We start from the raw sequence: 26,920 nt of genomic DNA on the forward strand, positions 1-26,920 counted from the left end.
TTCCTGACCTCTGGCTTCGCAAAGACTCTGCTCGGTTTCACCATCCGTTTGGACTTTTTGCTTTACAGCTTTATTTTTAATAAAGCCTTCTTATTTTCACTTATCTCTTGTTGTACGTCTGGTTCATGGTTCCGTGACAGATCACAGCATACAGGAATAGAGCAGCTGAGCAATCAACCCACTTCTAGTTTCCTCCAGCCCATGCCCGCTGTGGGGACAAACAGGGATGTGGATTCGCAGCGCGTCTTTCTTGAAGCTGGAGATGTCTCCACTGGGGCCCGGACAGGCAAGTTTATGACAAGTCTACCATACTTTTCTGTTAATCAAAAAAAGACAGTAGACATGATTTTTTTTACATTGAAGCCTAAATGGATGCCCTTCCATTGGTATATTTTTAGCATATTTGTTAAATGGATTTGCTAAGTGGATGATAGAAATGTGATCATGAACATAACCTTATTCTAATGTCAGTGTAGTGTCAAAGACTTTCTCCATTTAATCTAATCTACCAATATTACCAACTAATAGTTGTTTAAGGTCTTTTTCACATTACCTTTCTGAGTGTCGGCAGGCTGTATTGGCAGAGAACACATTATTTTTCGTTTGTCCAAACCTGACATATTTGCCAGGTAGCGGCCAGATCTCCTCAGGACACCATTATAGTCAATGGAGCTGGCGGGTATTTCGGTAACGTCTAGCAATGCGGGATCCAGCTGTTCTCTGCCAAAAGAACCTGCTGGAATTTAGAACAAAAGTGTGAAACAGGTCTAAAGTACAATGTTCTTAATTATATTTTCTTTTATCATGACAATTTCCTTTAGAACGTCCAGGTTTCTGCCCATTCAATGACCTACCACATGAAGCAGGTGTAGCACAAAAACCAAAATGTTTAAGTGATTTTAATTGTCTGAAAAATACTAAGTGTTGTGAGAGGGGATCTTCACGAGACTGCCTCCCAGCATTGAAGAGTGAGTATTATTATTTTTGCTACTGAACTGGGGAAAGTAAGTAAAAACCCTGCCTTACTAAGTAGAGATATATCCAAATGTTTGTATAAAAATCACTGACCTAACAGTTACAACCCTCGAAGTAGAAAACATAAAATTTATATCAGAAGGTGGTTGATACTAGAGATGAGTGAACCCGTGGATGTTTGGGTTCGATGGGTTCTGCTGAACTTTGTTTCAAAGTTCGGTTTGGGTCCAAAACTTGACCCCGAACACCGAACCACAATGAAGACAAAGGGGACCCGAATTTTGGGGCTGAAAAATGGCTGTAAATAATTCATAGAAAGGGCTAGAGGACGGCAAATGGAACCAAAATGGGGGTAAGAGCAGTACAATTGCCCTGCAAATAAATGTGGATAGGGAAATGGCTTAAAATAAATATATAATAATTAGAGATGAGCGAATCGAAGCTGATGAAGTGGAATTTGTTTAGAATTTCAGGAAAAATTCAATTCGCAACGAATGCGAATTTCCTTGCGCTTCGTGGTAACGAATCACATTTTTCCTAAAATGGCTGCTAAACGTGTGAGGACTGAGGACATGGGGCAAGGAACTCTAAGAAGGTGGTATCACCCAGATTGACATGCCTGCATGCAGCCAATCAGCAGTCAGCCAGCCCTGTGATGTCACAGCCCTATAAATACGGCAGCCAACTTAGATTCAGACATTTTCCAGCGTTCACAGACGTGTGAAGGCGCTAGGGACAGCAAGTGGAAAAACGATTGTGGAAAAAAAAGACAGAAAAAACTATTTATAAGTGCAGGGAAAGGATAGGAAGGAATCATTTCACAGCATCTTAGTGCAGGGAGAGATGTCAGAAGGCGCTAGGGACATTGAAAGGAAAGCGATTTACAAGTGCAGGGAAAGATTATTTGGGGATCCAAATAGTCATTAGACAGCTCTGTCATTCCAGCTATTTGTTATTGGGCTGCAAGTGCTATTTTGAAAAGCCTTTAGTGGGTTATATCTTAGTATCTTTAGTATCTTATATTACAGTAAAAAAAGAAAAATATATATGCATTGCACTGTTGCAGTTATTTCTGGTGAAAGCGTATTTCAGTACTACAAGAAAAATATATACGCACTTCACTCTAAGTTTTTCGTGGTCAAAGCGTATAGGGTCGTATTTCAGTACAAGAAAAATATATTCTCAGTTCACTTCTGCAGTTAATTGTGTTCAAAGCATTTACTGGCCTATTTCAGTACAAAAAGAAAAATATATTCGTCGCTTTTAGGGGGGTTTTAATTTCCATTTAATTTGTTTAGTTCAGCTACAAGTATATCAGGCAGAGAAGTGCCAGGCCATGCACAGAGGAGTGGCAGAGGCCTAAATGTTTCTGGCGCAAGCAGAGGTCGCAGCAGAGTAAGGAAGCACGGCAGCAGGAGTCGCAGCGAGAGGCCTGAGCTACCGGTGTCATCTAGTGGTCGTATCTTGACCAGCAACCCAGCGGTTTTTGATTGGTTAAAGGGGTATTCCCATCTTCTTCATCATGTTTAATTCAATTCTATACCCCCCAGTGAGCGTTTCACTAAATATAATGTCTTTTTAAAATCCTATTGTTTTCTTCTAAAACCGCAAAATCCAATTCTATTGTTTATATTCGCTGCCCATGGATACGGCCACCCATCGCCGGCCGCATCCATGGGCCGCGCTTTCGCAGAACTTACCCTGGTGATCCAGTGGCCGGCCTCTCTTACTTTCAGGGAGCGCGCACGTCGGGTGGGCGCGCATGCGCTGTTCAATTTTCCTTCGTGCCGCATCTACAATAGAACTGCGCATGCGCGGCTTCAATGCAACACAAAGGAAGATAGTCCTGCACATGTGCGGCCGCCCGAACAGTTCAGACGAGTCCAGACAGCGTTGGAGAGCCAGCGGAGGACCGGGACCCTACTTCATAAGGGGTGAGTATTATTTTTACATGCACCACCAATTCCACCAATGATTGGGGGCTGATGGAGGCACTTTGGGGGCTGATGGAGGCATTTTGGGGGCTGATGGAGGTACTTTGGGGGCTGATGTAGGTACTTTGGGGGCTGATGGAGGCACTTTGGGGGCTGATGGAGGCACTTTGGGGGCTGATGGAGGCACTTTGGGGGCTGATGGAGGCACTTTGGGGGCTGATGGAGGCACTTTGGGGGCTGATGAAGGCAATTTGGGGGCTGATGGAGGCACTTTGGGGGCTGATGGACGCACTTTGGGGGCTGATGGAGGCACTTTGGGGGCTGATTGATGCATATGGGGGGTTGTTTAAGGCATATAGGGGGCTGTTTGAGGCATATGGGGGCTGATGGAGGCATTTGGAGGCATATGAGGGCAGTTTGAGGCATATGGGGGGCTCTTTGAGGCATATGGGGGCTGATGGAGGCATATGGGGGCTGATGGAGGCATATGGGTGGCTGTTTGAGGCATATGGGGGGCTGTTTGAGGCATATGGGGGGCTGTTTGAGGCATATGGGGGGCTGTTTGAGGCATATGGGGGGCTGTTTAAGGCATATGGGGACTGTTTGAGGCATATGGGGGGCTGTTTAAGGCATTTGGGGGCTGTTTGAGGCATATGGGGGCTGTTTGAGGCATATGGGTGCTGATGGATGTAGCAGAGCTGAATATGCTGCTGTTCAGCCATAGTTCTAGTGGGGAAGGGAATAGACAGATGTAGCAGAGCTGTATATGTGGCGGGTCAGCATCAATGGTGGTGGAAGAGAGAAACAGATGTAGAAGAGCTGTATATGTGGCGGGTCAGCATCAATGCTGGTGGAAGAGAGAAACTGATGTAGCAGAGCTGAATACGCTGCTGTTCAGACACAGTTCTAATGGGGAAGGGAATAGACAGATGTAGCAGAGATGTATATTTGGCGGGTCTGCATCAATGCTGGTGGAAGAGAGAAACTGATGTAGCAGAGCTGAATACGCTGCTGTTCAGACACAGTTCTTATGGGGAAGGGAATAGACAGATGTAGCAGAGCTGTATATTTGGCGGGTCAGCATCAATGCTGGTGGAAGAGAGAAACTGATGTAGCAGAGCTGAATACGCTGCTGTTCAGACACAGTTCTAATGGGGAAGGGAATAGGCAGATGTAGCAGAGATGTATATTTGGCGGGTCTGCATCAATGCTGGTGGAAGAGAGAAACTGATGTAGCAGAGCTGAATACGCTGCTGTTCAGACACAGTTCTTATGGGGAAGGGAATAGACAGATGTAGCAGAGCTGTATATTTGGCGGGTCTGGATCAATGCTGGTGGAAGAGAGAAACAGATGTAGCGGAGCTGAATATGCGGCTGTTCTGAAACAGTGCTGGTTGAAGAGATAAACAGACAGATGTAGCAGAGCTGTATATGAAGCTTTTCAGACACAGTGCTAGTGGGAGTGTAGAATAAAGATGTAGCAGAGCTGTATAGGAAGCCATTCAGCCAAAGTGAAGTTAGGGGACTGGAGAAGACACATGTAACTGGGCTGTATGTGCATCTATAAAGATACATAGTGTAAGGTTTATACACAACTGGAGTACAGCGGTAATGGAAACAAATCTGCATCAGTGCTGGTGGGTGGGGGTTGGTCAAGCTTTTGAGCTAATGTATAATATGGAATTATAGTTTTTGATGCACAGAATGGGTTTGTAACAGATCAGACTGAGATTTTGTGTGTAAAACTGTGCAGGTGTTACTGTACACTGAGCCCACTTCACATGGCCATCTGATGATTTCCCAGCAGGGGGAGGGGCCTCACAGACACTGCAGGCTGCCAGACTGATGAGTCATACTCTTCACATGAACTAGCATGCAAGGACTGAGTTCTCAGTGTGATGTCATAAGGAGGCGTGGCCGGCCTTCACTCAAACTGCCTAAGCCCGCCCAGCCTTAGCAGCAGGAAACCAGGAAGTGAACTGCTAACTGGCAGCAATTGAGGATGAAGTAGCAAGATGGGAATACCCCTTTAACTCGGTCATCCACGTCATCCCAAGTGACAACACTCCAGCCAACAGTCGGTGGGTTCGTCAGACACAACCCTTAGTTGGTATGGCCCGGGAGCAGGCCCTGTGCCCTCACCTGTCCTCAACCTGCCTCTGTGCTTTTCTGTTCCCTCACCGAGAGAAGTAGTATATGCCGTAGGCTCAGCTTAACTTTTCAGCAAGGAACATCTACTAGAAGACAGTCAGCAGCTACTGCCCGGCCAAGATCTGAAGGAGACATCTGCCGCTTCCTCCACTAGGCGGGCAAGTAGCGATGAGGAGAGTTGCACGGGCGCTTGTGCTGTGAGTGGTCAGGCTCCTGACCCAGAGGCTGTTGAGGAGGAAATAAGTGATGTGCAGACACTAATCGATGATGATGAAGCCGATCGCACTTGGGAGCCGGGTGCAGAAGGGGCTCCATCATCATCAGGAGAAGAGGGTGGCAGCTTGTCTGTGAGGCAGCGGCGGAGCCAGCAAGGTGGTAGAATGGCTGGGAGTCAGCAGGGTGGCAGCATTGGGAGGTCGGGAGCCAAACGTGCCTGGGGTAGACGACCTGCTTCGCAGCAGCCTACCTGCCCGGGAAGTAGTGGTGCAGGGGTTCACAGATGCAGCGGCGGTAGCAGTCAGTGTGGACTGTTGGGGGAAAAATCACCTACTCATTGGTGTGGCAGTTTTTTATTAGGCTGCCAGAGGAGGTTAACATGGCCATGTGTAGAATATGTGGGCAGAAGGTGACGCGTGGCCAGGGTGCCAATGTTGGCACTACGGCCCTGCATCAACATATGCAGAGTAGCCATAAAGTGGCCTGGGAGAACCGTGGCGCCGATGTGGTGCCCAGTGGCACGCACCCGGTTTCAGCCAGTCAAGGCTCCACCACCTCAGCCGAAGGGAGCTGTCTCTCATTCTCATCTTCTGCTGGTCCAGATGTTCCTGCTCCTACTCCTCGTCAGTCATTCCATCAGCAATCGATCACCAAAGCGATTGTTACAATCCTACAGGCTCACCTGAGTCAGAGGATAGCTGGCTGGAGGTGGAGCCCAGTGGCAAGGACCGCAGGCAGGTTGTAGTTGCAGCGTAGTCAGACAGAGGCGTAATCGGTTAGCAGGCGGTGGGTCAGGGCAGGCGGCAGTGTGCGTGGTCAGACAATCCGGATCGGGAACGGTGGAAGCAGGTCAGTTGGTAGGGACAAGCAGAAGAGTAGTCGGGAACAATTCCAAGGTCGGCAGCAGTCAAGTTGGTAGCAGTAGCAGCAGAGGAACAGCAGTAGATGCAGCAGGATCAAGTCCAGAAGAACAATAACCAGCAGGGATCTGGTGCAAGAGGCTGGGCTTATAAAGAGGAAGTAGCAGGTGCAAGGAATCACAGAGATTAACAAGGCAAGGCTGGAACAAGGTAGATCAAAGAGTTCAGTAGAAGGAAATGTCCAGAAGGGTTGGTAGTCTAGTGGCTAGAGCTACTGCCTGGGACATGGCTGGTCACTGGTTCGAATCCCGACAGCGATTGCCAAGAGACAGCAGTATGCGTGCACGCATCCAACGACGCAGAAGCTGAACGTGCTGGTGCTACAGTCCCTCCCTTTCCAAGTGGTGGACTCTGCACCTTTCAGAGAACTGATTGTTTGTGCCGAGCCGAGGTGGAGAGTCCCAAGCCGTCATTTCTTTGCCAAAGAGGCAGTACCAGCCCTGCACAAATGTGTAGAACAGAATGTGGGCCAGTCCTTGAGCCTGTCGGTGTCTGCCAAAGTGCACGGCAGCGCCGACGTGTGGAGCTGTAACTATGGTTAGGGACAGTACATGTCCTTTACGGCCCACTGGGTGAATGTGGTTCCTGCACAGCCACACCAGTAACTTGGTCAGGTCACGCCGCTTTTGCCTCCACGTTGTCACGCCATTGGTCTTGCGACAATGTCCGCTTCTGCCTCCTCATCTTCCACAATGTCCTCAGCCTCCTCTGCAGGGACAAGTCACAGTGCAACTCAAGCATACCACATGTGCACAAAGCACAGACCACAGCAATGACACTGCTGGCTCGTTCATAACTGCAATAAACTTTATAAAATAGCTGCTGGGGAGGTTCTTATATACTAAGGGGTAGGCAACTTTTCTATTGGTTGCTAGGGATGTTGCTAAGCTGTGACAAAGCCTTCTCATTGGCCCACAAGCTAGAAGAAGTGAGGGATGATCACCTCATGTGTACTGTGTTAACCACCTCCGGACCGCCTAACGCAGGATCGCGTTCCGGAGGTGGCAGCGCTGCGCACAGTCACGCATATACGCGTCATCTCGCGAGACGCGAGATTTCCTGTGAACGCGCGCACACAGGCGCGCGCGCTCACAGGAACGGAAGGTAAGAGAGTTGATCTCCAGCCTGCCAGCGGCGATCGTTCGCTGGCAGGCTGGAGATGTGTTTTTTTTAACCCCTAACAGGTATATTAGACGCTGTTTTGATAACAGCGTCTAATATACCTGCTACCTGGTCCTCTGGTGGTCCCCTTTGTTTGGATCGACCACCAGAGGACACAGGTAGCTCAGTAAAGTAGCACCAAGCACCACTACACTACACTACACCCCCCCCCCCCATCACTTATTAACCCCTTATTAGCCCCTGATCACCCCTAATCACCCCTGATCACCCCATATAGACTCCCTGATCACCCCCCTGTCATTGATTACCCCCCTGTCATTGATCAACCCCCTGTAAAGCTCCATTCAGACGTCCGCATGATTTTTACGGATCCACTGATAGATGGATCGGATCCGCAAAACGCATCCGGACGTCTGAATGAAGCCTTACAGGGGCATGATCAATGACTGTGGTGATCACCCCATATAGACTCCCTGATCACCCCCCTGTCATTGATTACCCCCCTGTCATTGATTACCCCCCTGTAAAGCTCCATTCAGATGTCCGCATGATTTTTACGGATGCACTGATACATGGATCGGATCCGCAAAACGCATCCGGTCGTCTGAATGAAGCCTTACAGGGGCATGATCAATGACTGTGGTGATCACCCCCCTGTCATTGATTACCCCCCTGTAAAGCTCCATTCAGATGTCCGCATGATTTTTACGGATGCACTGATAGATGGATCGGATCCGCAAAACGCATCCGGACGTCTGAATGAAGCCTTACAGGGGCATGATCAATGACTGTGGTGATCACCCCATATAGACTCCCTGATCACCCCCCTGTCATTGATTACCCCCCTGTCATTGATTACCCCCCTGTAAAGCTCCATTCAGATGTCCGCATGATTTTTACGGATGCACTGATAGATGGATCGGATCCGCAAAACGCATCCGGACGTCTGAATGAAGCCTTACAGGGGCATGATCAATGACTGTGGTGATCACCCCATATAGACTCCCTGATCACCCCCCTGTAAAGCTCCATTCAGATGTCCGCATGATTTTTACGGATGCACTGATACATGGATCGGATCCGCAAAACGCATCCGGTCGTCTGAATGAAGCCTTACAGGGGCATGATCAATGACTGTGGTGATCACCCCCCTGTCATTGATTACCCCCCTGTAAAGCTCCATTCAGATGTCCGCATGATTTTTACGGATGCACTGATAGATGGATCCGATCCGCAAAACGCATCCGGACGTCTGAATGAAGCCTTACAGGGGCATGATCAATGACTGTGGTGATCACCCCATATAGACTCCCTGATCACCCCCCTGTCATTGATCACCCCCCTGTCATTGATTACCCCCCTCTAAAGCTCCATTCAGATGTCCGCATGATTTTTACGGATGCACTGATAGATGGATCGGATCCGCAAAACGCATCCGGACGTCTGAATGAAGCCTTACAGGGGCATGATCAATGACTGTGGTGATCACCCCATATAGACTCCCTGATCACCCCCCTGTCATTGATCACCCCCCTGTCATTGATTACCCCCCTGTAAAGCTCCATTCAGATGTCCGCATGATTTTTACGGATGCACTGATAGATGGATCGGATCCGCAAAACGCATCCGGACGTCTGAATGAAGCCTTACACGGGCGTGATCAATGACTGTGGTTATCACCCCATATAGACTCCCTGATCACCCCCCTGTCATTGATCACCCCCCTGTCATTGATCACCCCCCTGTCATTGATCACCCCCCCTGTCATTGATCACCCCCCCTGTCATTTATCACCCCCCTGTCATTTAGCACCCCTCTGTAAGGCTCCATTCAGATATTTTTTTGGCCCAAGTTAGCAGAATTTTTTTTTTTTTTTCTTACAAAGTCTCATATTCCACTAACTTGTGTCAAAAAATAAAATCTCACATGAACTCACCATACCCCTCACGGAATCCAAATGCGTAAAATTTTTTAGACATTTATATTCCAGACTTCTTCTCACGCTTTAGGGCCCCTAGAATGCCAGGGCAGTATAAATACCCCACATGTGACCCCATTTCGGAAAGAAGACACCCCCAGGTATTCCGTGAGGGGCATATTGAGTCCATGAAAGATTGAAATTTTTTTCCCAAGTTAGCGGAACGGGAGACTTTGTGAGAAAAAAATTAAAAATATCAATTTCCGCTAACTTGTGCCAAAAAAAAAAAATTTCTATGAACTCGCCATGCCCTTCATTGAATACCTTGGGGTGTCTTCTTTCCAAAATGGGGTCACATGTGGGGTATTTATACTGCCCTGGCATTCTAGGGGCCCCAAAGCGTGAGAAGAAGTCTGGTATCCAAATGTCTAAAAATGTCCTCCTAAAAGGAATTTGGGCACCTTTGCGCATCTAGGCTGCAAAAAAGTGTCACACATCTGGTATCGCCGTACTCAGGAGTAGTTGGGGAATGTGTTTTGGGGTGTCATTTTACATATACCCATGCTGGGTGAGAGAAATATCTTGGTCAAATGCCAACTTTGTATAAAAAAATGGGAAAAGTTGTCTTTTGCCAAGATATTTCTCTCACCCAGCATGGGTATATGTAAAATGACACCCCAAAACACATTCCCCAACTTCTCCTGAATACGGCGATACCACATGTGTGACACTTTTTTGCAGCCTAGGTGGGCAAAGGGGCCCATATTCCAAAGAGCACCTTTAGGATTTCACAGGTCATTTACCTACTTACCACACATTAGGGCCCCTGGAAAATGCCAGGGCAGTATAACTACCCCACAAGTGACCCCATTTTGGAAAGAAGACACCCCAAGGTATTCCGTGAGGGGCATGGCGAGTTCCTAGAATTTTTTATTTTTTGTCACAAGTTAGTGGAAAATGCTTATTTTTTTTTTTTTTTTTTTTTTTTTCATACAAAGTCTCATATTCCACTAACTTGTGACAAAAAATAAAAACTTCCATGAACTCACTTTGCCCATCAGCGAATACCTTGGGGTCTCTTCTTTCCAAAATGGGGTCACTTGTGGGGTAGTTATACTGCCCTGGCATTCTAGGGGCCCAAATGTGTGGTAAGGAGTTTGAAATCAAATTCTGTAAAAAATGACCTGTGAAATCCGAAAGGTGCTCTTTTGAATATGGGCCCCTTTGCCCACCTCGGCTGCAAAAAAGTGTCACACATCTGGTATCTCCGTAATCGGGAGAAGTTGGGGAATGTGTTTTGGGGTGTCATTTTACATATACCCATGCTGGGTGAGAGAAATATCTTGGCAAAAGACAACTTTTCCCATTTTTTTATACAAAGTTGGCATTTGACCAAGATATTTATCTCACCCAGCATGGGTATATGTAAAAAGACACCCCAAAACACATTCCTCAACTTCTCCTGAATACAGAGATACCAGATGTGTGACACTTTTTTGCAGCCTAGGTGGGCAAAGGGGCCCACATTCCAAAGAGCACCTTTCGGATTTCACAGGTCATTTACCTACTTACCACACATTTGGGCCCCTAGAATGCCAGGGCAGTATAACTACCCCACAAGTGACCCCATTTTGGAAAGAAGAGACCCCAAGGTATTCGCTGATGGGCATAGTGAGTTCATGGAAGTTTTTATTTTTTGTCACAAGTTTGTGGAATATGAGACTTTGTATGAAAAAAAAAAAAAAAAAAAAAATCATCATTTTCCACTAACTTGTGACAAAAAATAAAAAATTCTAGGAACTCGCCATGCCCCTCACGGAATACCTTGGGGTGTCTTCTTTCCAAAATGGGGTCACTTGTGGGGTAGTTATACTGCCCTGGTATTCTAGGGGCCCAAATGTGTGGTAAGGAGTTTGAAATCAAATTCAGGAAAAAATGAGGAGTGAAATCCGAAAGGTGCTCTTTGGAATATGGGCCCCTTTGCCCACCTAGGCTGCAAAAAAGTGTCACACATCTGGTATCCCCGTACTCAGGAGAAGTTGAGGAATGTGTTTTGGGGTGTCTTTTTACATATACCCATGCTGGGTGAGATAAATATCTTGGTCAAATGACAACTTTGTATAAAAAAATGGGAAAAGTTGTCTTTTGCCAAGATATTTCTCTCACCCAGCATGGGTATATATGAAATGACACCCCAAAACACATTCCCCACCTTCTCCTGAGTACGGAGATACCAGATGTGTGACACTTTTTTGCAGCCTAGGTGGGCAAAGGGGCCCATATTCCAAAGAGCACCTTTCGGATTTCACAGGTCATTTTTTACAGAATTTGATTTCAAACTCCTTACCACACATTTGGGCCCCTAGAATGCCAGGGCAGTATAACTACCCCACAAGTGACCCCATTTTGGAAAGAAGAGACCCCAAGGTATTCGCTGATGGGCATAGTGAGTTCATAGAAGTTTTTATTTTTTGTCACAAGTTAGTGGAATATGAGACTTTGTAAGGAAAAAAAAAAAAAAAAAAAAATCATCATTTTCCGCTAACTTGTGACAAAAAATAAAAAGTTCTATGAACTCACTATGCCCATCAGCGAATACCTTAGGGTGTGTACTTTCAGAAATGGGGTCATTTGTGGGGTGTTTGTACTGTCTGGGCATTGTAGAACCTCAGGAAACATGACAGGTGCTCAGAAAGTCAGAGCTGCTTCAAAAAGCGGAAATTCACATTTTTGTACCATAGTTTGTAAACGCTATAACTTTTACCCAAACCATTTTTTTTTTACCCAAACATTTTTTTTTTATCAAAGACATGTAGAACTATAAATTTAGAGCAAAATTTCTATATGGATGTCGTTTTTTTTGCAAAATTTTACAACTGAAAGTGAAAAATGTCATTTTTTTGCAAAAAAATCGTTAAATTTCGATTAATAACAAAAAAAGTAAAAATGTCAGCAGCAATGAAATACCACCAAATGAAAGCTCTATTAGTGAGAAGAAAAGGAGGTAAAATTCATTTGGGTGGTAAGTTGCATGACCGAGCAATAAACGGTGAAAGTAGTGTAGGTCAGAAGTGTAAAAAGTGGCCTGGTCTTTCAGGGTGTTTAAGCACTGGGGGCTGAGGTGGTTAAAAAACAAAAAAACAAAAAACAAACTAATATTCGTCATTACAAATATATAGCACTATATTCTAAATATTCGCGAATTCTCGAAGTGCCGATATTCACGATAAAAATTCGCTTTTTGAATATTCGCGCTCAACACTAATAAGAAGCTCCCTAGCAGACATTTTCTGCAGTTTTTTTTGCAGTTCTAAGAGAGTGAGCAGTGACATTGCTGTGCTCTGTGCTTTCATCTGGATCCTATTCCTTATCCAATTACATTAGATAGTTAGTTAGCTCATATATATAATACAGATAGTTAGTGGGAGATTGTCAGTGTAGGTTAGATAGTGATATAGTGTAGCTGATAGGTTCTAGTGCAGGGTGTTAGGTAGTGTAATAGGAATTACTGTTTCTCTGCTGTCCATACATACAGGTGAAACTCGAAAAATTAGAATATCGTGCAAAAGTTCATTTATTTCAGTAATGCAAATTAAAAGAAATTGCATTAATGCAGCTTAAAATTAGAAATTAACGAAAAGGTTCAATATTCTAGGCTCAAAGTGTCACACTCTAGCCAACTAATTAATCCATACCCCCTGAGCAAAGGGTACCTCAAAATTGTGACTTTGGGGTTTCATAAGCTGTAAGCCATAATAATCCAAATTATAACAAATAAAGGCTTGAAATATCTCGCTTTGCATGTAATGAGTCTATCTCATATGTTAGTTTCACCTTTTAAGTTGCGTGACTGAAATAAATGAACTTTGCTCAATATTTTTTCGAGTTTCACCTGTACATGCTACAGACATAGTGCTGTGATGTCACAATAATACTTAGTGCACCAATCAGTAGTATCTACTCAGACCTGATAAAATGTAAAGTTGCATGTATTGTGCAAAATATATGCGCATCATTAGTGCCGATTTGTGCAATCGCAAAAATAATGACGAGATCATGAATTCTAGAATTAGCGAATTTATTGCGAATATTATGCAAAAACTTTGCGAAATATCATGAAAACTAATATTGCCTGTGCCGCTTATCACTACTCCTGATGCTGCTGCTGTTGCTGCCTCCTCCACACTCTGTCATTGGGCCACTCTGTGGTCTCCTCATGCTGCTTACACCTCATCAATATGTTATAGGTCCACTCTGTGGACTTCTCATGCTGTTCCCACCCTCCCCATTTCATGACTCGGCCACTATTTTACCTTTCGGCCTGGCTGACATCATGATTTATTTGACCTTTCTTCTGATCTGTCAGAAGGAAGGAAAAATGAGACAGACAACAGATCCTGTCTGTGTAGCAGCTGTAAGGCCTGTATGGTCCCATCAGAATTGGCTTATGATTTGGTAGCCAAAAGCAGGAGTGGGTACAAAACACAGAAGACATGCAAATATTCCATTCATGTGTCATCTCTGTTTTAGATCTATTCCAGTTTTTTTTGGCAATCGCAATACTGATGGATTATTGAGCAAATGCTGACCGAGTGAAGGCGTATGCTCCACAGACAGGATCCGTTTTTCGTGGGTTATTGTTCTGATGGATCAGAAGAAGGGAAAAAATAATCTGTGACGTCAACACAAACTTACTGCTGACACCCTTTCCACTCTGTCTAGAGGGCTCTACTTGCATAAGCGTTTAATAGAACAGGTTCTGTAGACATCTATGTGGAATCAGCTGGTGACTTTGCAAAAGGAGTGCGCTTCTTCTTGGCGCTAACATCGACCTGTAAGGCTGAGTTCATACTTGAGTTATTTGGTCAGTTTTGGTCCCGTGACGCCCGAATAAGTTAAGTGTGCAGTGATTCTAAGAGCGACGCCTGTCATCTGCATGTCATACGGATTCACAGTATTATTTCCCTACCAAAGCAGACTCCTATGCATGTTATTACAAGGCACAGTGTTCTACACCACTATAAAGACTCTCTGCAGCCCGGAAATAGCAGTTTTTTAACAAAATTCGCAGCAAATATATTTGAATCTAACCGGCGAATCAAATATTTGAAAAATTCGCTCATCTCTAATAATAATATTATTATATAATATAATAAAATGCATAAACATAAAAAATAATAATCTTGAACCAGGAGGCGGAGGTTTAAGTGGAGTAGGAAGTTGAGGAGGCTGTAGACATGGCGTTGTAGGTGGACGAGGAGGTGAAGGAGGAAGCCAACACTGGTTTTGTGGGGGGGGGGGAGTTCTTTATTTTAACTTTTTTTTGTCTATTAATTCTGTGTGTGACCTATAGCCATTTTCTGGGGTGCGGCTGGGAGGAGGTGGAGGTCCGAGTGGAGGAGGAGCCAGACGTTGCGGTATAGGCAGAAGAGGCAGACGAGATGGACGTGCAGTGTAGGCGGAAGAGGCGGATAAGGTAGCCACATTTCTTATTTTTTTATTTAATTTACTTTTATTTAGATTAGTTTTTTTGTTTGTGGAAGCCCCAAAACATTGGGAAATAGAAAGAGAATGCACAAAGTGCTCAAGAGTATAACAATGGCTGTGTGTGGCCGCCATACCTCTCTACTCTGCCAATATAAGACATAATAATCCTGTGGATGAGGCGGTATAAGCGGAAGAGCCGGGCGAGGTGGACGTGGTGGTGTAGGCAGAAGAGGCGGAGGAGGTAGCCAACAATGTATTTTTTTTTTTTTATTAAAACATTTTTTTGTTTGTGGAGGCCCTAAAACATTGGGAAATGGCAAAGAGAATGCACAATCTGCACTGGAGTATAACAATGGCTGGGTGCGGCCGATATACCCCCCTAATCTGCCCAAGGTCCTGGGATTTATGCCTGGTTTATTTTAATGAACGTGAGCTTGTCCACTTTGTCTGTGGACAGGTGGATCCGCCTGTCTGTGATCACCTCTCAGCTATGCTAAACACATATTTGGACAATACACTTGCCGCAGGGCAGGCCAGCATCTCCAAGACGTAAAGGGCAAGCTCAGGCCATGTGCCCAATTTGGTTATGCAGAAGTTAAATGAGGCAGACCCATCAGTCAGTATGTGCAGACGTGTGAAAATTGTACTGCTCCACAATGTTGCTCAAACGCTGCCTCCTGCTAAGACGGTCCATATTAGATGGTGGTGCTGGATGTTGTGGTGTGCTGACAAAGCTTTTTGGCCATGCTAACCCTCCCTTCTGAGGTGGTGGCAGTGCCCCAGCTGTGTTGGCAACTTACTCCTCTGTCTCGTACGTCCACTGAGTCCCCGCTGTCAGGAATGAACTCCATCAGTAGCGCGTCTACCAGCGTGCGCTTGTACTTGCGCATTTTCCGATCATGCTCCAGTGATGGAAGTAAGGACAGCACATTGTCCTTGGAGCATGGATCCAGCAGGGTTGCCACCCAGTAATCAGCACTGGTAAGAATGAGGGCAACTCGGCAGTCGTTGCGCAGGCACTGCAGCATGTAGTTGCTTATATGGGCCAGTCTTCCCAAAGGCAATGACAAGCTGTTCTCTGTGGGAGGTGTATCGACTGTGTCCTCTGTATGCCCATCAACTGATTTTGGCGCAACCCTGCTGTGAACGCGGATTCTCCTTTTTCTCCTCATCATCTTCCTCATCCTCCAAAACTGTGCCCTGGCTGGACAGTTGGGTACCTGGCCGCTGTAGGTGCAGGAACCCACCCTCCAAGCCACCTGTGAACGCCTGGCCTGATAACCTTGGGAATGATCTCTGTTCCTCCTCCTCTTACTCCTGTGCCACATCCTCATCCATCATCACCCAAAGCTTTTTTCAATGAGACATAGATGTGGGATAGTAACGCTGAGGACAACGTCATCGGCGCTGGCCATGTTGGTTGAGTACTCGAAACAGCGCAACATGACACACGTCCCACATGGAGACCCACTGACTGGTGGTGAAGTGTTGCTGTTCCGCAGAGCGACTCACACAGACAGCCCGCACTTTCTGCAGCAGTATTTTTTGGGAACCTTTTCACCACCAAATTAAGCACATGCGCCAGGCAAGGGATGTGTGTCAAATCGGCTAGGCCCAGATCTGTAATAACTTCTACTTCTGGGGCAGGGCTAGATGGATGGCCCACAGAAACCCAGCCAGCAGAATCATCAAAAAGCATAAGTGACTGCTGCATGACTTGGGGCTCAGCAGGGGTTGAGGTGAAAGACAGATGCTCGTGGACCGCCGGTGCCAACTCTGCACTTTCAGCAGGAGACCAGTTGGAAGACAATGTGAAGGAACTGGAGGCACTGTTGGCCATCTATTTTACTACCGCCTCTACTTGTTTTGGCCTCACCATTCGTAGAGCAGTATTCAGGCCTACAAAATGATGCAGAACCTCCTGTTGCCTGCGTGCACCAGAAGAAGGTGTTTCGTTTGGGAATGTAGCTGGCACAGATCGACAACATCCTCTCCCTAAAGCAGAAGTTCCACCAACACCAGCAGCACGACGACCGCGGCCACATCCCCTAGTTACTGCTCCTCACATTTTATTTACGGTCACCCTTACAGTGACCGACTAAATTGGCTGACAGATGAACTATTGTATTTCTTTGTCACAGGTGCAAATGAAGTGTTGTGCACTCCAAAAAATGGCTATAGGTCACCGGCACAATTACCAGACTGATTAAACCTCCTATAACAGTTAGACGTATGAGAATGCAGTGTGATGAACACCAAAAATTTGCTTAGTGTCACCAACACAATTAATAGACTAATTTACTCTCTGATTACAGTTATACGGATGAAAATGCGGTGTTATTAATGAAACAAAAATAGCTTTGTGTCACCGACAGAATTAATAGACTGATTAACTATTGTGTTTCTGTGTCACAGGGCCAATTGAAGTGTTTTGCACCCAAAATAATAGCTATTTGTCACCAACACAATTAACAGACTGATTAAATATTGTATTTCCGTGTCACCAGGGCAACTGAAGTGTTTTGCAATCCAAAAAATGGCTATGTGTCACTGACACAATAAGGCCTCTTTCACACGACCGTTGTGTGCACCCGTGGCCGTTGTGCCGTTTTCCGTTTTTTTTTTGCGGACCCATTGACTTTCAATGGGTCCGTGGAAAAAACGGAAAATGCACCGTTTTGCAGCCGCATCCGTGATCCGTGTTTCATGGCCGTGAAAAAAATATGACCTGTCCTATTTTTTTCACGGCCAACGGTTCACGGACCCATTCAAGTCAATGGGTCCGTGAAAGAACACGGATGCACACAAGATTGGCATCCGTGTCCGTGATCCGTGGCCGTAGGTTAGTTTTTATACAGACGGATCCAAAGATCCGTCTGCATAAAGCTTTTTCAAAGCTGAGTTTTCACTTCGTGAAAACTCAGAACCGACAGTATATTCTAACACAGAAGCGTTCCCATGGTGATGGGGACGCTTCTAGTTAGAATACACTACAAACTGTGTACAAGACTGCCCCCTGCTGCCAGCACCCGATCTCTTACAGGGGGCCGTGATCAGCACAATTAACCCCTTCAGGTGCGGCACCTGAAAGGGTTAATTGTACTATCATATCCCCCTGTAAGAGATCAGGGCTGCCAGGCAGCAGGGGGCAGACCCCCCCCCCCTCCCCAGTTTGAATATCATTGATGGCCAGTGCGGCCCCCCCCCCCCCTCTATTGTAATTATTCGTTGGTGGCACAGTGTGCGCCCCCCCCTCCCTCCCTCTATTGTAATAATTCGTTGGTGGCACAGTGTGCGCCCCCCATCGGCCCCCCCTCCCTCTATAGCATTAACAATATTGGTGGCCAGTGTGCGGCCTCCCATCTCCCCCCCCCCCCCATCATCATTGGTGGCAGCGGAGTTCCGATCGGAGTCCCAGTTTAATCGCTGGGGCTCCGATCGGTAACCATGGCAACCAGGACGCTACTACAGTCCTGGTTGCCATGGTTACATAGCAATAGTACAATAGTAGAAGATTCATACTTACCGGCTGCTGCGATGTTCGTGTCCGGCCGGGAGCTCCACCTACTGGTAAGTGACAGCCTCAGGTCTGTGCGTCGCATTGCTAAATGAACTGTCACTTACCAGTAGGAGGAGCTCCCGGCCGGACACGAACATCGCAGCTCCCAGGTAAGTATGAATCTTTTACTATTGTACTATTGCTAGTAACCCGCTGCCACCAATGATCGGGGGGGGGGAGGGGGGGGAGATGGGAGGCCGCACACTGGCCACCAATGTTGTTAATGCTATAGAGGGAGGGGGGGGGGCCGATGGGGGGCGCACACTGTGCCACCAACGATTTATTACAATAGAGGGAGGAAGGGGGGGGGCGCACACTGTGCCACCAACGAATTATTACAATAGAGGGAGGAAGGGGGGGGGGGCGCACTGGCCACCAATGATATTCAAACTGGGGAGGGGGGGGGGTCTGCCCCCTGCTGCCTGGCAGCCCTGATCTCTTACAGGGGGATATGATAGTACAATTAACCCCTTCAGGTGCGGCACTTGAGGGGTTAATTGTGCTGATCACGGCCCCCTGTAAGAGATCGGATGCTGCTAGGCAGCAGGGGGCAATCATGTACACAGTTTGTAGTATATTCTAACTAGAAGCGTCCCCATCACCATGGGAACGCCTCTGTGTTAGAATATACTGTCGGAAATGAGGTTTCACGCTCTAACTCATATCCGACAGTATATTCTAACATAGGGGCGTTCCCATGGTGATGGGGACGCTTCAAGTTAAAATATACCATCGGATTGGAGAAAACTCCGATCCGATGGTATAAAAGGGACTCCAGACTTTACATTGAAAGTCAATAGGGACGGATCCGTTTGAAATGGCACCATATTGTGTCAACGTCAAACGGATCCGTCCCCATTGACTTGCATTGTAATTCAGGACGGATCCGTTTGGCTCCGCACGGCCAGGCGGACACCAAAACGACTTTTTTTTCATGTCCGTGGATCCTCCAAAAATCAAGGAAGACCCACGGACGAAAAAACGGTCACGGATCACAGAAAAACGGGACCCGTTTTTGCGGACCGCAAAAAAATACGTTCGTGTGCACCGCAAAAAAATACGTTCGTGTGCAGGAGGCCTTAGACTGATAAAAATGCAGTGTTATTTATTTAAAAAAATTTACTTTGTGTCACCGACACAATGAACAGACTGATTAAACCTCCTATAACAGACGGATGAGAATGCAGTGTGATGAACCCCAAAAATTTTGCTTTGTGTCACCGACAAAATTAACAGACTCATTTACTTTCCGATTACAGTTAGATGGATGAAAATGTGGTGTTATTAATGAAATAAAAATAGATTAACTATTGTATTTCTGTGTCACAGGGGCAATTGAAAAATAGCTATGTGTCACCTACACAATTAACAGACTAATTTACTCTTCTATTACAGTTAGATGGATGAAAATGCAGTGTTATTAATAAAACAAATTGCTTTGTGTCACCGGCTCAATGAACAGACTGATTAAACCTCTTATAACAGTTACACAGATGAGAATGCAGTGTGATCAACCCCTAAAAATTATCTTTGTGTCACCGAAACAATTAACAGACTGATTAACTATTGTATTTCTGTGTCACAGGGGCAATTGAAGTGTTTTGCACCCAAAAAAAATGGCTACGTGTCACTGACACAATTAACAGACGGATTAACTATTGTATTTCCATGTCACTGGTGCAAAGGAGTAGTATTGCACCGACCAAAATTGACTACAGGTCACCCACAGACTTAAAAGCACGATTAAGTATTGTATTTCTGGGTCACAGGTGCAAAGGTGCTGTATTGCACCCACTTAAATGCCTTTAGATCAGCCACAGACTTCTTAAAAGAAAATAATAAAACCCTAACACTGTCCCTCAGTGCAGCAGCATCCTGTCCCTACTCTAGTCAAAGCAGAATAGCGGCACACCATGTGATTATGCATGCAGGGTCACATGGTGCGCTGGCCAATCACATCCATGCCAATACTAGATATGACTGTGATGGCTTCCAAGTGCCCACAGCTTAAATACTTGTTGATTAGCTGCACTGCAGCCTTTCAACAAGCTTTATTTAAACTCCAAACACAGATTTTCACGCCAATGTCTGTCTTTGGGTTCGGGTACCTGGACACCGTAATATTCAGTACGAACCCGAACAGTGTGGTCCGGGTTCATCATCCCTAGTAGCTGAATACCAAGGACTCTTGATTTTTAGCTTTTCTATGCACTGGCTAACATGGTATAAATATACAATATTTCTTCCTATAACTCATGACTTGCTATTTTGTTATTTGGTTATGTGAGCAAAAATAGCCATTAACATTTTGACAACATTGAAAAGTGGTGATGATGAATGCAATATGAAAAAGAAGAGCTGGAGAAATGAGTAGTGACGATCGGCTTAGGCAATATTCGTTTTCATGATATTTCGCAAATTTTCCCATAATATTCACAATAAATTCGCGAATTCTAGAATTTGTGATCTCTAGTCATTATTTTCACGATTGTGCATTTTTTTGTGTGCAATACGTGCAACATTACATTTTATCAGGTCTGAGTAGATATTACTGATTGGCGCACTAAGTATTGTTGTGACATCACAGCACTGTGTCTAACAGAGACACTAATCCCTATCACAGCACAGTAATTCCTATCACACTACCTAACACCCTGCACTAGAACCTATCAGCTACATTATATCACTATCTAACCTACACTGACTATCTCCCACTAACTCTCTGTGTTATATATATATGAGCTAACTAATGTAATTAAATAATGATCCAGATGACTCAGCAAAGCACAGAGCACAGCAATGTCACTGCTCCCTCTCAGAACTGGAAAAAACTGCCGAAAATGGCTGCTGGGGAGTTTATTATATAGTAATGGGGTAGGCAACTTTCCTATTGGTTGCTAGGGATGTTGCTAAGCTCAGACAAATATATTTCAGCCTTCTCATTGGCCCACAAGCAAGAAGCAGTAGTGATGGAAAAAAAAAAACTAGAATATTCGCGATTACGAATATATAGCACTATAGTCTAGATTTTTGCAAATTCTCGAAGTGCCGATATTTGCGATAAAATTTGCGATTAGAATATTTGCGATCAACACTAGAAATGAGAAAGTTGCCTTGAATTCCTTACCGATAACCGGATTATCATAATTATCCGTGTGAAATTACCTTTTAAGTTAGTTTGTAGCCAGGCATTAATACATGCAGTCTGTATAGTCATAGGTAATGTTGAGTGAATCAAAGCCAAACTAATTGACTTTGATCCGAAATTCAGGAAAACTGAATTTCCTAACGCTTCGTTGTAACAAATCCATTTTTCCTGAAATGGTGTTTAAAAAACAAATCATTCCCCTCACCCATTTGCATACGCAGAGGCCATTGTAGCCATCTTGATTGCAGAAACCGCATGAAATCTTACACAAGATGACGTCACCATGCCCGGCCAGCGCAATGTTGTGATGACATCACGTCACCGCGTGAGATTTTGTGCAGTGTCTTTAATCAAGATGGTCGCGACAGCCTCTATGCGAGCAAATGGATATCCTGATTAACCTCTGAAAGGTCAAAATTATAGCCTCAGATGCCGCGATCAGCAACAAACGTGGCGTCTGAGGGCTTCAATGACGGGAGACGGAACAATCACCGTTACCCATCATTGCGCCCACTACATACAAAGGAATTCGTGATGAAGTAATGCGTCACAAATTGAATTTCTTTGTGAAATTCGGCGAAGCAGTCAAATCAAATTTTTCATAACTTCGCTCATGTTTAGTCATAGGCCTATTACAACAATAAAATCCGTTGACTCACTGATTGTAGTCAGTAGCTTTCTTTTTCCTTTATCTTACCCACAGCATGGTAGAAGGATCCACTGCTCTGATCCTTCCCACATCTGCAACGATGATGCACATGACCACTGCAGCCAATCACTGCCGCAGTGGCATACAGCACAAGACTACTGAGGCCAGTGATTGTCTGTAGCTTTTCACATGCTGTACACATCACAGCTGCATTCATGAAATTTAAGCCCAGCAGGGGGGACCTAAGAGGCGCCGCTGGAACGTAGGGGGTTCGGTATTGTGCATATAATTATTTTACTATCTTTTCATACCTTACAACTATTTTTTTTACTTAGAAACCCCGTTTTTATATTATAATGCTGATTTTATCTGATTTTTTTTTCATTACTTATTCAGAAAAACCAGGAAAATGTCCTGATGTCTGTGAACCAAAATCTGAACTTAAGTGCTCTACTGATAAAGATTGTCCCGATAATCTTAAATGCTGTCCTCTATGTGGTGAAAAATGCATGGTACCTGTGAAAGGTACGTAACTGCTTCTAATACATAAAATGTGCTCAGTTGGTATAAATAGACAGGTTGCATATGTTCCTCAGATTAAATGAGACTGTTTGACTATGAATCCCTGCAGAAAAGCCTGACAGTTTTCTTGTTTTATATGAACTGATGGGCTGCTAAGACAAAGCAGAAGTCATAGAAACAAAAAAAATCAAGAATCCTCGCAAACAGTAAAAATGCCATACTGACATTTGTCACATTGTCATCTAACAATGGAAGTCGTCATTTATTTTCTTTGTTCTGACACATTAAGGGAGAACACATAACAACCTATCATTTTTGTCAAAATTTGTGTTTATTAAGAAACACACAAATGAATATGTAAATTATTGCATTAAACATTTCTGTCAGTACTGCTGTAAGTGAGCATGATCATATATTGTAGGCTAGAAACCCATGTATGTATATCTGCAAAAAAAAAGAAGAGAAGAGATGGACCTTTGGGAAATTAAAATACCTACTACTGCTTACTCTTTGTTCATGCCATCAATCTGATAACTTCAAAAAGTTTATGTAGATTTTTCTTTAAATATGATCTGCCAGCAGGGTCAACCCTATCGAACCAGATATAATGTATGGTTGGGTGGACCTGCTGATTAAAAGTAAACATTTATTGTGAAGATCTGATTTTTTTTTTAAAAACTCATCTTTTAATGTTTATGCAAATTGGGGCTTAAAGGGGTTAGCCACTCTCCATGTATTTGCTACTACTGTGTGGGAGGCAGGGAAAAAGTTAATTTCCTAATATATGTCATTAAGCAGATCTGCCTGTATTTTCTATTATCTAAAGCCATGCCCCCTGAGTACGCCCTGCAGCCGAATCCGTCCATGGCTGCACGCGACATGGAGGAGCTTTAGAGAAAGCTCGTCCATGTCTGTAGTGTAACTGCGCATGCGCTGCTTTTCCTCATCTGCCTAAGAGCAGCACATGCCCAGTCTGCCCCTGCCACTGGCACGCTCCCTGCTCCGACTCTGCTGGTTCTGTCTGTACAGCTTATTCCTGTCAGAGTTCGAAGCGGGGAGCCTGGTAGGATCAGATCCCCTGGCCATAATTTACAGAGCCCCTGTAAAGTAAACTTTAATAAATATGTACATGTATATACTGTATGTGTTTCTTCATGTGCTTGTGCTGGCTGTCATGCAGATTGAAGAGGCAGTCGGCCCCCAGAATGGTACGGACTGATTCCGGCCAGTGCTCGGACACCAGCTTGTGCTCCCCCAGGAGGATCTGCCGCACGTTTTCAGCGCCCATGATGCGCACGGTCCGGGTTCCAAACAGATGTGTCTTGTAGATGTGTCCGTACTTTCTGAGCTTCAGTTGCAGGAATTTATGTCTCTGTAGCACCATCTGTAAGGTTTCTCCAAAGAAAGGCAGCCCCATAGTGCCAGGGGGCAGCGGGTACTGGCAGCTGGGGTCTGCAGCTGTAACAGTACAGCTCCCACAGCTTGACTGCAGTGAGCAGCAGTAGGATTGGCAGCACCAGGGTGCACAGGGCACTGGTGACCAGGGTGTACAGCTCCATGGTAGTGGCTAAGTGACAGTGGCTCCCCTCCATACCATGGTGCTATAGAGACGTAAAATCTTCAATCTGCGTGACAGCCATCACAAGCACATGAAGAAGGTCATCGTACAAGCCTTCTCCAGGGAAGCCCTGGAGGACTATGTACCCGTTAAGGAGGAGGAGATTGATATATGTGTGTGTATATATACATGTATATATGTAAAGATAAAGGATTGGTTGAGGGGCACTCAGCTATCTGGTACTGTATGTATAATCAATAGTCGGCTGGTATAGAAATATATACAGATTTATTATAAACATAAAGTGCACATACAAATATGTGGATGTGTGACTAATCTCCCTAATCCTATCAGACATCCACTATATATAGAGACAATATATCACATAAGCATTGTTTGCTGTAGTTGATCAACGTCAAAAATAGAGTATAAAAATAGAATATAAAAATAAGGGTAAAAACTTAAAATAAGGATAAAAATAGAAACTGTACATTTATTTTATTTTTTTAAGTGAAAAAGTCACTTATGTGGTTGCCATTTTGGTCGTCCAGAATATAGGAGGAATACAGTATATCAGGATAATAGTTCAGATAATATTGCTCCTGATACTATTAGCTGATATACACTGCCTGTCCAAAAAAACAGTCGGCGCCAAACAAAAAAAGGTCACACACTCTAATATTTTGTTGGACCGCCTTTAGCTTTGATTACAGAACGCATTCGCGGTGGCATTGTTTCGATAAGCTTCTGCAATGTCACAAGATTTATTTCCATCCAGTGTTGCATTAATGTTTTACCAAGATCTTGCATTGATGATGGTAGAGTCTGACTGCTGTGCAAAGCCTTCTCCAGCACATCCCAAAAATATGCAAATGAACCTGAGATGAGTCCTGTCAGGGACAGGACTCATCTCAGGTTAATTTCCATATCAATCAAATCGGTTTATTTGCACAATAAAAGCACACAGAGCTATGGGGACTGGGTATTGCAGATGTAATAGCGCCCATCTAGCAACCTATGTCCTCAGCTCTATACACAAAATCCTGGTGACAGGATTTTTGGACAGGCGGTGTATATTGGTAATGTATAATCCAGACTAATGTCCTTTTGACCATATCCTGGACATTAAAATCACTTCTCTATCTGCGATGAAATGACACCTGAGGTGCTGTTTTTACTATGGTATCACAGTTGGCCAGGGATGTCATGTGACCACTCCTCTGAAGATGCTTGCTGTGATGCATGCTGGGATTTTTTCTTTAACTTTGCAGCTGCTCCACCCACACAGCCTCTCATCTATGGGAGCATACTATGCTGAACACATTAGAAAAATTATACATACACAGTATATCTATCATTATACTAATACCTCTTGGCTTTAGTTAATATCTGGGGCAATTTTTTTTTTATGCATATGGTGTCCAACCCCTTTAAGTGAACTGAGGGACAGGCCAGAGCCCCTCAGTGTACCTCTTAGCATACCTGCTGTGCAGCAGTAACCACTCCCTGTTCCCTTGATTGACAGGTCCAGCCTTTGATTGACATTATCAGCATCCTCTTGCGTGACCCTCCTATCCTGTGCCTGCGCTGTACATTACATTGTTGGCACATGTGGAATAGTCATTTGCATGCTGAGTAAGCAGAAGTGCAATGTACGGGCAGGCAGAGGATTACAGGGCCAGGTGAGAGGGCCCTGATGATGCCTGGTAGTGTACAGCAAAGCGAGCTTCGGATGCTTCATCCGAAGTCGCTTCGTTCAAAACTTTGGAATAATATTGTACGGAGATTCATCGCTGTACAGTGTTAGAATGTATTGGCTCCGATGAGCCGATGTAAGTTATTCACGAAGTGGATCATGACTTCATTGAATAACTTCGGTAGCTGATTTTTAAAGTGGAAAACCACTTTAAAACTTGAAACTGAACTCGGCTTCGGTTCCTACTAGTACCCCGGAACTGAAGCCGAGTTCGGTTTCAAGTTTTACATTGGTTTTCCACTTTAAAAATCAACTACCGAAGTTATTCAACAAAGTCATGCGCGACTTCATGAATAACTAAGCTAATTGGAGCCCATACGTTCTAATACTGTACGGAGATGAATCTCGAAGTGGCGCATGACTTTGTTGAATAACTTCTGTAGCTGAAACACTTGAAGGGGGATTTATCTGGCCCCCTCATCAGAAACATTGTGCATCTGTGCTTCAATGCTTATAGCCTGGACATGTTTCTGTCTATACGTAGCTGATGCTAACATGTTTCCTTTCTCATTCCAGTGATGCATGCAGTTCCTCCACAGTAAGAAGTCTAAATAACCAAGACACAAGACATATTTTTGCAGATCTCCATCCCCTTTTGGTTTATTCTTTCTCCAAAACGTCATTGTTAAATAAACTTGTGATTCAAAATTGCATTACAAATACAATTATTTTTCTCTTAATCATGAAATTAGCCTATGGTAACAAAACCTTTCATAACACAACTACAGAGGAAATTTTTATGTATTTTTTTTTTTAAGAAGGAATAAACAGGTGTTGTATATGATGTTTCGTACAAACGAGTAGTTACCCATGACAACCAATGACAACCTTTAGAAGATGAAAGCAGCAGCCTGAATTTTTGCCACAGCTATTCAACTTTTCCTTTGCACCAGTTTTGATACATGTCCGCCAATGTCTGTGATATCTTATCATTAGTTATACACACCACAATAAAAGGCATTATTGGGAAAAAATGGAACATAGTATCTAAAGAAAGACTTGTTA

The 26,920-nt window shown here is 44.6% G+C and overlaps 1 protein-coding gene across 1 annotated transcript in view; it reads left to right on the forward strand.

Annotated features, from left to right (window-relative positions):
* Window positions 1-26,566, forward strand: part of LOC120990077 (perlwapin-like) — a 52,844-nt gene extending 26,278 nt beyond the window's left edge. Inside the window, exons 3-5 of the mRNA XM_040418597.1 lie at window positions 822-968; window positions 22,476-22,604; window positions 26,432-26,566. Coding sequence (XP_040274531.1) covers window positions 822-968; window positions 22,476-22,604; window positions 26,432-26,457 — 302 coding nt within the window. The 3' untranslated portion in view covers window positions 26,458-26,566. The remainder of the gene's footprint in view (window positions 1-821; window positions 969-22,475; window positions 22,605-26,431) is intronic.
* Window positions 26,567-26,920: the final 354 nt, after the last annotated feature.

This window comes from Bufo bufo, chromosome 2 (genome assembly GCF_905171765.1).
Source record: "Bufo bufo chromosome 2, aBufBuf1.1, whole genome shotgun sequence".
Taxonomy (NCBI): Eukaryota; Metazoa; Chordata; class Amphibia; order Anura; family Bufonidae; genus Bufo; species Bufo bufo.